The 14695-nt window shown below is 40.2% G+C and overlaps 1 protein-coding gene across 1 annotated transcript in view; it reads right to left on the minus strand.

Annotated features, from left to right (window-relative positions):
• Positions 1 to 14695, minus strand: part of LOC149818441 (uncharacterized) — a 240717-nt gene that overhangs the window by 208632 nt on the left and 17390 nt on the right. Inside the window, exons 3-4 of the mRNA XM_089985220.1 lie at positions 13781 to 13852; positions 10914 to 10937 (exon numbers count right to left, since the gene is read on the minus strand). Coding sequence (XP_089841346.1) covers positions 10914 to 10937; positions 13781 to 13852 — 96 coding nt within the window. The remainder of the gene's footprint in view (positions 1 to 10913; positions 10938 to 13780; positions 13853 to 14695) is intronic.

The raw sequence follows: 14695 nt of genomic DNA on the forward strand, positions 1-14695 counted from the left end.
CCACCGTAGCAAAATATTCCTACCTCCAGCATCTCCATCGCAGTTGATTCCTCCACCGAGCAGCAGCGACCCCCTAGCGCAGCTGATCCAAGCTTTCTCCATTGGAAACCGGCACCATCCAAGGTAAAGTCCTTGTCTTTTAACCTTGATTTTGTCAAAGTTCAAAAGATGATTATGAAATGACAAGGTTTTTCGTGTAATGTTTTCGTAGGTATTGTTTGAAAACAGTTCAAAAAAAAAAAGGATTTAGATGATTGAAAATTTCATTTATAAAAATGAGAAACATGGGTTATTCATGCTAAGGCCACATGGAGAAGGGGTCCATCCAGCCAATGGATTGAACCCCTCATTTCATTGGCTATAATAAATTAATATTTTTCCTCCATGCTTTTCCTTTGTTTTGTTTTCATATAAATTGTATAATTTAGGTATTGCTTTTGATTTATTTTATTAGGTATATTTCATTAGTTCATTAATGCATATCTTGTTAGTTTATAGGTTTTTCATTTAGGCATGTAGTCCAGTTATGATTTCATGTAAAGATTTTCATTCAAAAATATTAAAAATTTTATGATAGATGTTATTATTTGTTTATGATCTTTTGCCAAAAATTTGAGTTTGTTCGGGTTTCGGAATTCATCTAAATTGATCAAACCCTACATCGGGTTTTCTGTCCTTTTGAATTTCCAGTTTGCGCTTTAGCAGACAAGAACCTCCGGCACCACCCTTGTGGGAGATTCGGACTGTCCTCCAAAAATCACAGTGGATTCATGATTGAATCTACTAATGATCTGGAATTTTTGAGATTTTTCCAATTAGTTTTGACCTCTGTAAAAAATCGGATTTCTCAGACCCCTTGGAAAATATCGATTTTCTTTCGTCAAGGTATAGACAGACCTTAATTCACCAAATCCGTTCCATCCATAGCCCGTCTGCAAACACTTTCAACATGAAAGTTGTTCCTAGAATAATTTATTATCAGTTCCCAAAATTTGGGAATTTTTGGATCTGTTTCATTATTTTTCCCGGATTTTTCATTTCTGTCTAACAGATTCCAATGTCCAGAAATTCCAGAGATTTAGATCTCTGATAACAGTGTGGCCTTTTCCAAACCGTAACCAGAATCCCAATGGTGTCAAAAGATAAAATTTTCCTATGTTTATCAGGAATAGTTTCCCACAATTTTAGCCTTTTTCCCATCTGTCTTCTATTTTTCCCATATTTTCTACCGAAACCTGTCTGTTTCCCCTAAATCCTAGAGTCACCGGATTTCGATCTGACTTGCCGGAGTGGTACAGCTCCGACCATAGGTCAAAACCAGAACGTGTAAAAGGAAAAAATCTTTGCCTTACTTTCCTCTGTCACCCCATAAAATTTGGGAAATTTTTATGGAAATTGGATATCCTAAATCCCCTTTAGAATCAACATTTTAGGCAAAAATCATAAAATTTAGGGTTTTTATTTGAATTTTGATATTTAAAAATACAAAAAAAATAGATTTTCGAGCTCCATTCTGTTTTTAGGATTATTTTAGGTGTCCATGCCAAATTTGGTTTAATTCCAAGTTCATTTGCTCCATGTGTTAGTTTATCTTTAAATTCAGAAGCGAAAATCAGGTTAAATTTTATTTTTTATGATATTTTCGTCATTTTAGGGTTTTTATCAAGCGCATAAGCATGTAGAATCATATTAGGGTTAATTTCAATGTCATTTTTATTTCATATTTTTCAATTTTGCAAAATTTATTTCAGAAAACCCTGGTTTCAAGGCCATAGTCTTGTTATCGGGGGTCATTTTGACCTAAATTTTGAAATTTCAATTTCTAATTATCCAAAATTTCATGCATATCATCATATTTCATCATATTATGTTTGATTTATTTCATTTGATTTTCAAATTTTCAAAATTTACAAAAATTCTTTCAAAAAAAACTTGATTTCAAGGTCATCAGGGGTATTTTGGTCATTTTGACCCCAATTTCAATTTTTCAAGTTTATTTTCAAAATTTATTCATTATTTATTATATTTATATCAAAGGGGGTATGAATTTGGGTTTATATCTGAATAATATCCGATAATTTCCCATATTTTTGGATAAATTCAGAAAAACCTACATTTTTGTGCTAACTTTATTTTCCAGTTTTGCAGGAATATTCAAGAAGAAGACTTAGCCATTTTATTTCTTTTATTTCAATTCAATGTAAAAATCAATGTAATATTTGGAATAAGAGTTACATTTATGCTTAGAATAGGGTTGCATTGCATATAGTTTAATTTCTACAAATTTCAATATCTGATGTATTATTCATGCATTTATTTCAAATTCACTATGGTTTACATGAATGGCACGTGCACAAGCTCTTATGGAGTTTATAAACTCGGTGGGATTCGTATTTATGGTCATAGTCAGAATACGAAGAAAACCAAGATTTATGATCTTCGTATTAGCCACATTCAGCCTACACTCTTAGACTAACTTCAAAAATGCACTGCATTTCTCAAAGTTTCAAAAGGATTTCCCAATTCCTCAATGAAATTCCCTTTTCAAATTCATATTCATTCATTCATAGCATTCAAATTGCGTTATTTTCAAACTCATTTTCCAATTTCAATTTCAGAAAATTCAATTTTCTCAAGAATTTCCAAGTCTTTCTCAGGATCTGATTTTCTCAAAATCCTAAGTTTTCAAATGACATTTCAAAGCATTTCCCAAGTTCAAATCAAGATTTTCCTATGTTTTCAAATTCTCAAATTTCAAAATCCCAAGTTTTCAAAAATTCTTTATCTCATATTTTCCAGTTTTCTTGAGAATTGATTTTCCATTTCAAAAGTCATTTTCCAATGAATTTCTTAGATTTTCTCAGAATTCTCAAATCCATTTTCTCAGAAAAGCAATTCCAAATTTCAAAATCGTTTATCTAAAGTTCAAATTTTCCTGAGAAATCACTTTCTAATGCAAATTTTTGATTTTCAATAAAATTCAATGATTTTCCCAGGAATTCCATTTTCAAGCATTTTCCAGTCCTTTTCTAAATGCATTTCAATTTTCCAATGCAAACATCATATTTTCTCAAACTTGCATTTTTCAAAATTCCATAGCACAAGCCTGACTCTTTGTGCATTCTAGGAAAAATAGAGCATAATTTAGATATTTGAGTCAAGTTAAAGCACATAATTGGTCCTTGGTTCAATTACCCCTGGTAAAGGCGCCAGGAACGGTTGAACCTCGTACCGACAGGCGGATCCCATTCTACAGAATTTTCCCGCAAATTTTTAAAACGGAGGCGAGTAATTTTCAAAACCATTTTCAAAACTTTGGTCGAGTTTGACTCGCGAAATTCGTTTCTCTCTCGCAAGGGAGGGGAAAAATTTTGTGATGATAACAGAACGACGAACGACTGGCGGGATCTACAGCAGCAAAAGAAGAAAAGGAAAAGAGGGCTGGGATAGGGTTATGCGACACCTAGCGACGGATTAATTCCGTCGCTAAGCCGTCGTAAATCAAAAACAAGTAAATGGCGACGGAATATATTTCGTCGCCAAGTCCATCGCTACGTCGCGACGGTAAATTGTCTGTCGCAAACACCGTCGCCAAACGCTGCGTCCGTTACGACCAAATATTCCATCGCAAAATCCACTGCTAATTAGCAACGAATTTTGCGACAGGATATAGTTCATCACTATTTTCGTAAATTTAAGCGATTATAGCGACGGATGTGTTTCGCTCGGTAAACCGTCGCTAACTAGCGACGAAATAATTATGTCGCTAATTTCCGTCGCTAATAACCTATTTTCTTGTAGTGACACATGTTCTCTTAATTGAGCTATTTAAGTCAATCTCTAACTGTGGGGCTCTCCACAATCCTCTTACTGAGCACAAAATGCTCTATCATATGAGCTGCCATAACCATGGTCTTCATTTATAGGTGTTGCATAAGATTAAATTTAATTCACCACTAATTAGAGATAGTGCCCCCATAAATTCCAGTAATCCCCCTTACATAACCAATTTTTGGTTACATGAAACTCATAAAGCTATATAATCATGTTTTATAATAAGACCCTATAGCAACACTTGATCCAAAACCAGGATCCAACATGATGGGTTTGGCCATGTCTATGGATGCAAACCAGTTGTAGTTCTTACCTAAGTATAGACATGAATCAGATCTCCACCATAACATCAGATTTTAGTGGTGTATGTTTGAATAAAGATCAGAATAATTTAGGGTTGAAGATCGGATAGGGTCAAATATACGATATGAGTCAGACATGTTTTCTCCATATATGGATCCTTTAAGTAAGATTCAAATGTACATTCATAATGGGATTCTGATATTTTCAATCAGTTTACTTTTGCATTCGGATCTCAAATTGATCCAATGCAAAATCTGACCAGATTATGTCTTGCATATAAATAACTTCTTTTTGTTCAATGTTTCGGGATATAGTATCACCACATGTATTTTGGATTTGGATTCAACTTTACCTCATCGTATCTGAATTTGAATTTGAATTTGAATCTACTGTTTAAATTTGGATTCAGATTCGGATCCTAAAAGATCTAAGCCCAGTTCTACCTGTTTGCACCAATGTCAGATTCGGCCTGATTCATATGGAATCCGTTCTCAGTCAATTCAATTCAAAGAGGCCGATTTACCTATCATTTCAAACTCTGTTTTAGTATTCTTAATAGATTTTTAACATTTTAAATATTTTAATAACACGTGTCATCCAGTGGTGAAAAGTACGGATTCAATCCGATTCGATTTCATTAAGAGTTTTTTTCTTGAGAAACCGATTTTAACAACACTGGTTCGCACCCTATGAACAACGATCTGTGAACTGTGATAAAAAGAACCCTAAACCCCAGCATCGCGTTTCCCTACGAATCCCCGCCAAAATCTCTTTCTCTCTCTCTGTCTTTCTGCCGAAAGAAGAAGGAAGAGGAGGCTGTCCCCCCACCCAGGTACTCTCTCTCTTCTTTGTCTCTTCTTCTTCTTCCGTTCTCCATCTTCTTCTTCTCTTCGTTCTTCTTCTTCTCCTTCCTCTTCTTCTTTGAGTTTTACTTAATTATTTGGTTTTAAACTTTAGTTGTATATTCCTTGATTAATCAAATCTCGTAGTAATTATGTTTATGTATAAAAATTTGTTGCGTATTGTGTTTTTATAAATTAAGCTTTCAAGAGAAGACGTCCTGTCCTAATTTTCATAAAAACCATGTATGCATGCCTCATGCCCATATTGTATCCACGTTCGTGGACATAACCTTAAATAGATAGTTTATTTGTTAGATACTTACAAAGATCAAGGTGCTGCATTAATGTTGTTTTTACATATTATTCTCATATCTTTCGGTATTTATTTGAGTTTTTTTATTTCTCATTGTTATTTCTTTTATTTATTTGTGTTTTTAGATATTTTTTTTTTTTAAGTTTTTAAAAATGTGTTTTTAAGGCATGTGCTTTACTCCTCTCTTCATATTTTAGTGGAACCCTTCTCTACGCCCCATCGCTTTTCACAACATGGTTTACATCATTGTTTCGGTGAAGATGGTGTCAATTGATCGATGTTTATATGGTTATTCTGTGGGAAAAGTAATTTTGTTGTGATCATCTTATATAGTGTTCTATGTCTGAATCATTGTTGGTATGGTTATTTGGGAGAGTGCTTATTCTCTTAGTCATTGTTTTAGGATCACTAGTCGAATGGAACGTGTTCAGCTTTCAGGTAGACTAATTTGAAGTTTTTGATGGATAGCGTAAAAGGTGCGCTTTTGCCTTGAGGCGCGTTAATGAAGCGCAAGTGCCTGTGAGGCAATAGGCTCTCGATTTTTGAAAGAAGAGAGAGGCCCGATTGTTTAGGGCTCTCTCGCCTCTGCCGAAAGGAAGAAGAAGAACCCTCTCGTGTTCTTTCAAGAAGAAGAGGAAGAAGGCCCTCTCTCTCTCTCTCTGCCGAAAGGAAGGAGGAGGAAGCCGGAGGTCTCTCTCTCGTCTCTGTCGAAAGGAAGAAGAAGGAGGGTCCATTCGGTACGTACCCCTCTCTCTCCTTCGTCTCTTCTTCTTCTTCTTCTTCTTCTTCTTCTTCTTCTTTTCTTCTCCTCCTCCTTCTTATTCTTCCTATGCTGATCTTCTTCTCCTTCCTTCTGCAGATCTTCTTCTCCTCAGGTTAAAAAAACAAGGGAGGCTCGATTGTTTAGGTCTCTCTGTTTTCTTCTTCCGTTCTTCTCCTTCTTCCTCTGCCCAACTTCTTCTTCTTCTGTTTTTCTTCCCCTTCTTATTGTTCTTCTGATATTCTTTTTCTTCTTCCCTCCTACTTCCTTTTCTTCTTCTCACCCTTCTTTCCTCCTCGTTTTTCTTCTTCCCTTCCTCTGTTCTTCTTGAACAATCGGGCCTGTTAATCAAAAAATTACTTTGTTCTTGTTAATTAATTAATTAATTATATATTGATTTAGTAATTCATTGATTTGTTGCTTATTTATTAGCTGCATGCTATTTGTATTATATAATTGTGTTTGCTAAGTATAACTATGTGTGGTGTATAGCATTATGTTGTCCTTTATACAAATATGTAGAGTGGTTCTTGCTAGTTATTGTGATTTTTGGTCTTGTTCCTTGGTTAAATAATCACATCTTCTTTGTTGGATCAGTTAAATTATTGCATTGTAGTCATTTCTTTGAATTAGTTTTATAATTTAGTTTAGATTGTCCACTTAATATCTAATTATATATTAATAGTACATAAATGATGCTTTATTTTGTTTTTTTATTTGGTCAAATTTTTAATATTCTTTGTGAATCTTACACCACTAGCTTTTTATCCCTTTTGTCACAAGCCTCCAAAGTGGTTGAGAAACTTCTAATTCAGAGTTAAACTTGAACCAACTCTATTGACACCACTAGAACTCGCCATTATATCTGAAAAGTGAAAAGTGAATAGAAAATATGCAAATAAAGTTAATAAACACTTCAAAAAATAGTAACAAGAGCTCCACCCCTCTAACTGTGTGCCTGATAGAAAATAACAAAGGCAGGGGTTGAGGCAGGGGGGAGAGCCCCCTATCAGAAAACAGATCTGAGGCGGGCTCCGCCCCCTGCCGAAAACCTGCGACTGAGGTAGGGGGTGGAGCCCCCTGCCAGAAAACAGATCTGAGGCAGGGGGCAGCCCCTTGCCAAAAAACAGATTTAAGGCAGGGGAGCCCCCTGCCGGAAAATAAACTGAGACAGGGGCCTCCACCCCCTGTTGGAAAACACGAACGAGGTAGGGGGCCCTGCCAAAAAATAAACTGAGGCAGGGGGCGAAGTCCCCTAACGGAAAAACAGATCCGACGGAGGGGGCAGCCCCCTGCCGGAAAATAGATCTGAGGCAGGGGGCGGAGCCCCCTACCGGAAAATAGATCTGACGCAGGGGGCAGCCCCTTGTCGAAAAACAAATCTGAGGCACGGGAGCCCCCTACTGAAAAATAAACTCAAGCAGAGGCCTCCATCCCCTGCCGGAAAACACGAACGAGGAAGGGGGATCCGCCCCCTACCGGACAAAGGGGAAGAAGAACGGAAGAAAGAGGAGTGCATACCTGAGAGAACCGGTGGCTGGGGTCGCCGATGGCTGGCTGCGGCTACGATCGTTGGAGTCTGGGTCGCCGGCGAGACTAAAGGGGACGAAGAGCGAGGGACGGCTGGGGGAGAGGGAAAGATCAGCGGGGAGGGGTCTGTCGTAAGCCCCTCCCCTTGTGTAACCTCTTTAGGGTTCGGCCCCGACCCCGATAAACATTTTGGATCCGGATCGGACCCGACCCGAGTCCAAAATAAATTTTAAATATGGACAACAATAGGCTCGGTCAAAGTTGACCGAGTCTATAAAGTGGACGGACTCGGCCCCGATGCATTGACCGAGTCCAACACTTGTTGACCGAGTCTGCCCCGTGTCTGAAGCCGCACTCGTGTCGGGGCGTGTCGACACGGGTGCATCGACCTCCTAATCGAGTCCATGTGACATCGGTTATACCCAATTATGCCTACATTGAAACCACATCCAACCCAGTTACATCCCTAGATGTGTCTATATCTTGATCATGTGGCTTGATCAAATTGCAAATTCTGCAGTCCAATCTACAGAATTGGAAGTGTCAATGACTCTTAAGGAAATGAGAAGGTTTGTTTGTTACATACATAATGTTCATAATTTCGCAAGGTTGAGGTTCAATCGACTACACTGTACAAGTATTATAAATTGTGCTTTTGTTCTTTCAGAATTTTTTTTTCTTTTTTTGGATATTAAGTATTATTAGGAGTTTCCCATTATCGAAGAAGGCACCAAACAAGGGCCTAGCAAGTTTCACAGAGAGAGAAAGTGAAGGAGTGGGGGGAGATGGTTTACTAGATCTGAGGAATTTTCTTTATATTGTAACATCATATTTCATATATATAGGTTCTACATAAATATTTCCTCTTGAAAGGCTAAGCTTTTTGATATACTACAACCAAAAAGGGTACCAAATGTAAGAACCACGATATTTCGGAGATATTTTGTATTGGTATGTGCTTCATTATGTGATACCTCTTGCTTTACCGCAAGAATTTCTCGCAACTGTGCTAATGTAGCAATACGAAGTCTTAATCGCGTAAGATTCGATTTACGAAGCAATTAAGGACGACCTTGGCGAACTAAGGTCCGATATCCCTAGACTAGATTTATAACTCATCTAAGTAGGTTCATCCCGAATTTGAAACCTAAACTAGGAAATATTTCTGGTGGTAGGGCGAAACGGGTATATCGGTAAATGCGAGTCACGACGAGAGTGAATTTTGTCAGAATGTAAAACCTAAGTAAATAAGCTCAAAACTTAGGTTTTAATTCAAAAGGGTAAGGTTTGAAATGAAATTTCTTAAAAGTTTGAAACCTAGCTTTTAAATGAAAAATTTACTAAGGTTTTATGAGGTATTAATATGGGATTTTTGTAAAGTTAAAAGTGACTTTTTTTCAAAAATCTCCAAGACCTAATTTGGAATTTGGAAAAGGTAGTTAGCATGGGGCCCACGTGAGCATGAGCTCAGCCCATGCTACTTTTCAAAAAAAAAAGAAGAAGAGAAATAATAAAACAAAACAAAATGGCATTTAAATAGCATTTTTGAAAAGCACGAATTTTCAAAAGTTGGGGTTGGGTTTTGGCATTACCACAAGTGGTAGCCCAAAACCCAACGGCTATTGGGCTGGAGGGGGGCGCCCCTTAGGGGCGTAGCTCCAGCCCATCATGTCAAAAAAAGAAAAAAGAAAAAGAAAGAAACAAAAAAAAAAGAGTTGATTTGATTTTAAAAAGGGGTTTGACCTTAAAGTCAAAAGGTGGTCTATGGGGAGACCTACTCTCCCTAATTTAGGGAGAGTAGTTGTGGGCTAGGCTCAAGGGTTGTACACCCTTGAGCTAGGCCCATCATGAAGGGGGTCAAATCCCCTTGGGCTAGCCTTATAGCACCTAAAGGGGGGGGGGGGGCGTGTGGGAGGAGAGCCCTCCATCTCCTCCTCTCTCATCCCAGCCCTCCATCTCTTGGAGTGACTATTTAAGGGAGGGAGGAGAGAGAAATTCATTTTCTCTCTTCCTCCTCCTCAACCGTCTCCCTCCATCCTTCCATTTTCCCCTTCTCTCTCAAGTGTGAGAGTGAAGAGAGTGTAGAGAGTGAGGTGAGTGTGGCTGAGAGAGTGCAAGTGAGGGCACCAGCACCACCACGCCGGAACCATCTCCGTCCCTACGCCGGAAGACCCCAAAGGTGAAGAGCTTCCACTTTACAATCCATTTTCCTTTGAAAAAAAAAAATATACATGAAGAAAATTGTTAAGGTTGGTCTGGGATTTTCCTTTTCTTGTAATACATGAACTTGTATGGGTGTGGGTGCGTTTTAGGGGGATCGACACATCGTTGTGGTAAACACGCACACACCGGACGTTCCACGCAATGGAACTATCCTTAGGCGATTTCGGAGTTCTGGAGCTCCGGAGTCTCCTCTGCTCAAAAGACCGTATCTCACTCGATACTGGTCCGAATGGAGCAATCTTGGACTTTTCGGAAAGAAGAAACAATGTTCTTAAACTTACATGTTTACAGTTTTCACTGTTTCGATCTGCAACCATCGCTAAAAAGCCTCGTTTTTAGCAGACGTTCAGAACTTCTGTCAGTGTACAGGAAGTCCTGAACATTGTCCGGTAATCCGGTGGTATTTCTTAAACTGTTTGCCGGAATTTTTTATTCTATAACTAGTTGGAAAGGTAGAATAATTATCTACGACTTCGATGTTTATGATTTTCCATGATTCGCTTTGTAAACCCTTCAAAAAGTCAGGTTTTAGCAGACTGACAGGGTTTTGACAGTAGTCTAGAAAGTTCCAGACACTGTCTGGTAACACAGCGCCATCGCCCAGACCGATGGTCGGATCAGAGTGATCCTGGTGTCTGTGCGAAGCTGAGACACGGATCTACGAGTCCCGTGTTGAAAGCGTTTGCTGTTTCGGTGCAGACGGACCCCAAATCGGGTCATCTTTCAGGCTATTTTTGGGCCATGTACATAACTATATAAAATAAAAAGAAGAGAGAGATCGGTCGGGACTCGCCGTGTCCCGCTGCAACCTCTGCAGCGTTGGGTATGTCAGGGTGGTCTGACCCACCTCGGGGTTCAGACCCACCCATTGGGTCTTCCCCAATCACGTGGGGAAGGGGCGCCACACAGGACGCCCACGGTTTCGGGTAACCGGGTGTGCTTTACACCCGGAGCACCCTCTTGTTGGGACACGCCCCAGCAGCTAGCCGGCTGCAGCCTTGCTGCTGGCTGTCCCTTGGCCAAGGATGTTCCTTCCTAGACCCGGCAGGGTCTGGTCCCACGTGGACCAGACCAGCTGGTCGCTGGCCAGTTTGCCCTCCAACGGCACCTTAGCCGCACCCCATGGTGCAGGCTGCTCGCGGCCCATTGCGGGCTGCTGCCTTAGCAGCCTAGGGTCTGACACATAGGTCAGACCAAGGTGGGTCCAGGTCTGGTCCAGCAGACCAGGCTGCCCAAATGACCCTGGTTGGAGCCTTACGGTGGCGGCGGGTGCTAGGTGCGCCCTCAAGGCTTAGCCAACCACTAGGTGAGTACGTGTCCGGCTGCAACCACTTTGTAGTCTCGTTATAGAGCTTAGTGAAGCTCATGTTGGTGGCTGTCATAGCCTTATGAGTTTGGTACGGCATGCCTAGACTGCCTACTTATGTGTTTTCCACTTGCCGCCATTTCAAAAAGCACGAAAATGCGTGCATGAAGGCAAAACCGATAGAGAGTCACTAATGGACTCCTTGTAGCACGTGTATGATGTCTAAACAGCCCGTTTGTACACTTGGCACCAACGGTGCATGGTTCGGAACTGCCTATAGGGCCTGGTGGACTACGGTTAGCCTTTCAGGCATTTTGGCACACGTTGTGCCATTTTATCCTTGTATGTCCCGTCAGTGGTCCAGAATGACCACCTTAGCCTTCGCTGCCACATCGTGGTGAGTTTGGAAAGGGGTATAGTGAGGCAAGCAGTGCGCTGCCCACGTACCTTATTACGATTCCTAAGTACAGAGTTTTCGACGTTTCCAGCAGGAAACTGTCATTTAGGCACCTTTGCGTCCTCCTAGTGCGGTGTCACATCTCGGATATATTGACGTAGGCCCCGTACACATGGAGTTACTTTAAAGAACCTTTCTTGACACTCATAAGTGTCGACACTACGGTCTTCCCTAAGCGAATGGTTTTGCTAAGTGTTGGAGCCGACGTAGGGCGGCAAAAATATGTGTATTTGGGAGATCCGTGCTTAAAGCTTTGGACACTGGTTGTCGTACGAACATGTTGATATATATATATATATTTTTGAGCCTGTTATCGCTCAGATTTGTGCCTCTATGAATATGTGTTCCAATCATGATAATGTGTGGTTTTTGCACGTGGCACACCATGACACGTATGTCACCCGTTCAGGTTCGTCGAGTACTTGTTTTGGCTCACATTCGTATATCAATGGATTTACGATGCACTAGAGGCGTGTTTTGTACTCAATGTGACATACACCTGGAAAGAACTGAAATCACTGTAGGGTATGACACTTTCGACCTGTTGAGGTTTGGGACTCGGTTGGAGTCTTCGGGCAGTGGCCCGGGTTTGTGAGAGTGTACTCACACCTTGTGTCACCCTAGGCAGAAAAATGAAAATGCTATAGTATCGTCTTCACAGGCGATGTGCTCATGGTGGCTGTGAGAGGCTGAGCACGTGGATGGGCAGGCCAAGTCCTCGTTTGCGTACCCCGCGGGGACCACGAGGCACAACTACCTCGAAGGGAGGTATGACCTGAATAATGAGCCTAAATAAGATAATCCTGCCGCGCTCCATTCACAAATTTGGTCACCCAGGGAGAGGGTGAATGGTACAGCCCCGAGTGACGTGTCGTTACTACGACCTGTTCTTTTGAGGAGCCGTTGTGCCCTCTGACCTCCAGTCACTCGGAGTTAGGGAGGTCAAGGTTGACCTCCACAGGGACCTTTGCTACTGCAGTAGTACGGATTGCAATCCTTTGCCCCTGCGAAAGGTTTCTCCTGGCTGCGTGTCGCTCGCAGGTGGTTTTTCTCGTTCTGTAGCATCCCCGGTTACCACACTAGAAATTTAATAACAGACGCCGGGTGCATATCTCACAGAACTTGAGGGTCTGTCCTTCGCGTACCCGAAGGAGGTTAAAAAGAAGAACATAAAGACTAACCAAACAGACTGACGTACAGTAGTTGGTTACTTGCTTATACTGCTATTTAACTGTTGTACCTTATTGGTTAGTTGCTGCGCTGTTTCAGTTGTTGCACTGCTACTTGTTGTTATACAGTCTTCTAGCACGAGCACTTACCTGACACTTGCACATATATCTGTCACTTTACCTGTTGCATGATATGTGCCTTTTCTGGATAAAATGGATATACAATGTTGTTGTTCTTCACCAACTCGCAAGAGTTCTGACCCCGTTTTATGGGGATGCAGGTGATGAGTAGGTGCAGTGGCGATGCGACGGTGTACGGTTGGAGACTTGAGACCCACACTTAGCTGCAGATCTTGGTCCGTGTCTTGTTTTGGGGTTTGAGGGGAGTTTTCCTCTCATTGGGGGAGAGACTCGTTGTATGGGTGTTTTTAGTCTCATTTTGTAAAACTCTGATATTATATGTATTTGGAATGAACATGTGGTTGGTATCTTTTACTGTGGCCTGCTCAGACTTGCGGCCTTTGCTTACCCCTTTGCACTTCTGCTATCTGTTTTAAACTCTTACAAAAAAAAATTTTTGCTCAAAAATCAAAGGTTTTTACAAGGTCGGGGTTTGGGGTGTCACACCAAAACATCCAATAATGCATAATATTACAATATTCAATAACCTAAAATCTTAGACTTTTTAATATATTCAATAACTGCAATATTCTACATTATGCATAAATGGACAAGCAGGAACAATTAGACACGATAACTAACAAACTAATTTGGCTTTTAAAATTGTGATATGCATGAGCTGAAAAACTGACCTCCGTCTTGGTTTTGAGGGCATGCTGCAAAACCTTGGAAAGGTGCTGTATAAGGATGGATGCCTTCTGGTAAGACTTAGCAATATCTAGTGAGTACAACTCCACAACAGAATCTGCAAGAAACTGGATATGTTTTATGTTTTTCGGTTCAACAAATTTGGAGTGTGCCAAAAATGTTCTGTACATGTTCGTTAGGAAGGAATCATAGCAATCTGAATTTAACTGCAGAACCATGCTTCGGATGAGTAAGAATGCTGCCAAAGAGACTCTCCCTCCTCCAGTTGCCCATAGGTGGATGGCAATCTGCAATCACCTCACATATGAGATAATAAAAATCCATTAAGTGATAAGTTATTAGACATTCATCACAAGAATGCCCTTGCAATAGCCGAGTGTAACAGCAACGGTTCAAATCAATCTCATGTATAATGATAATAAGTTAACTGTAGGGGTTACAATCTATGTGACCTCCGGGCAGATTAAGTACACCTCTTCCCATGTGATGGACAAGCACTTTGAGACAAACAAGGAAAAAACCTTTCTCAAAATATGAATTATTATGAAATAATAGATGCAAACACCTAAAAAGGGTTTTCCATCTGCAATAAATGAATTTTGTGAAATAACCACATTTGCTCATTAAAAAATTTAGCACTGAAACCCCTTGTTCCCTACGTCTTTCCTCATAAAGAAAACTTTTCTCCCAAAGAAATACCAAATATATCCTTTCTACTGTACCAGCAGGATCATGCAATATAGATCCTGGAAACTTCATTGCATTTAAAAGAAGTCTCACGATTTTGCCGTAGAAATGGCCTAATGTAATGAACAAAGCATAAAACTAAAAAACAAATATGTTTTTTGGAAAAACACAGACATGACCACGTCAGCACACAAATACAAGCATGCACATGGATAGCATGGGGCACATCCGTGCATGTTTACGCATACATATGCATATCTTTTGCTTCTCAATAGATTCTAGCTTGTTCAACAACAGTTACCTTGCTAAGCCTTTGTAGCAAAACCGGAAATGCAACTAAAAATATAACTGAATCACTGAGCCGAGAAAGGACGAATACAATTATCTGTGTATCTGTAGCCTGAGTCAGAAGATACAATGTACTTTTGATGTAAGACTTAACC

Source organism: Nuphar pumila, chromosome 13 (genome assembly GCF_984573655.1).
Source record: "Nuphar pumila chromosome 13, dmNupPumi1.hap1.1, whole genome shotgun sequence".
NCBI lineage: Eukaryota > Viridiplantae > Streptophyta > Magnoliopsida > Nymphaeales > Nymphaeaceae > Nuphar > Nuphar pumila.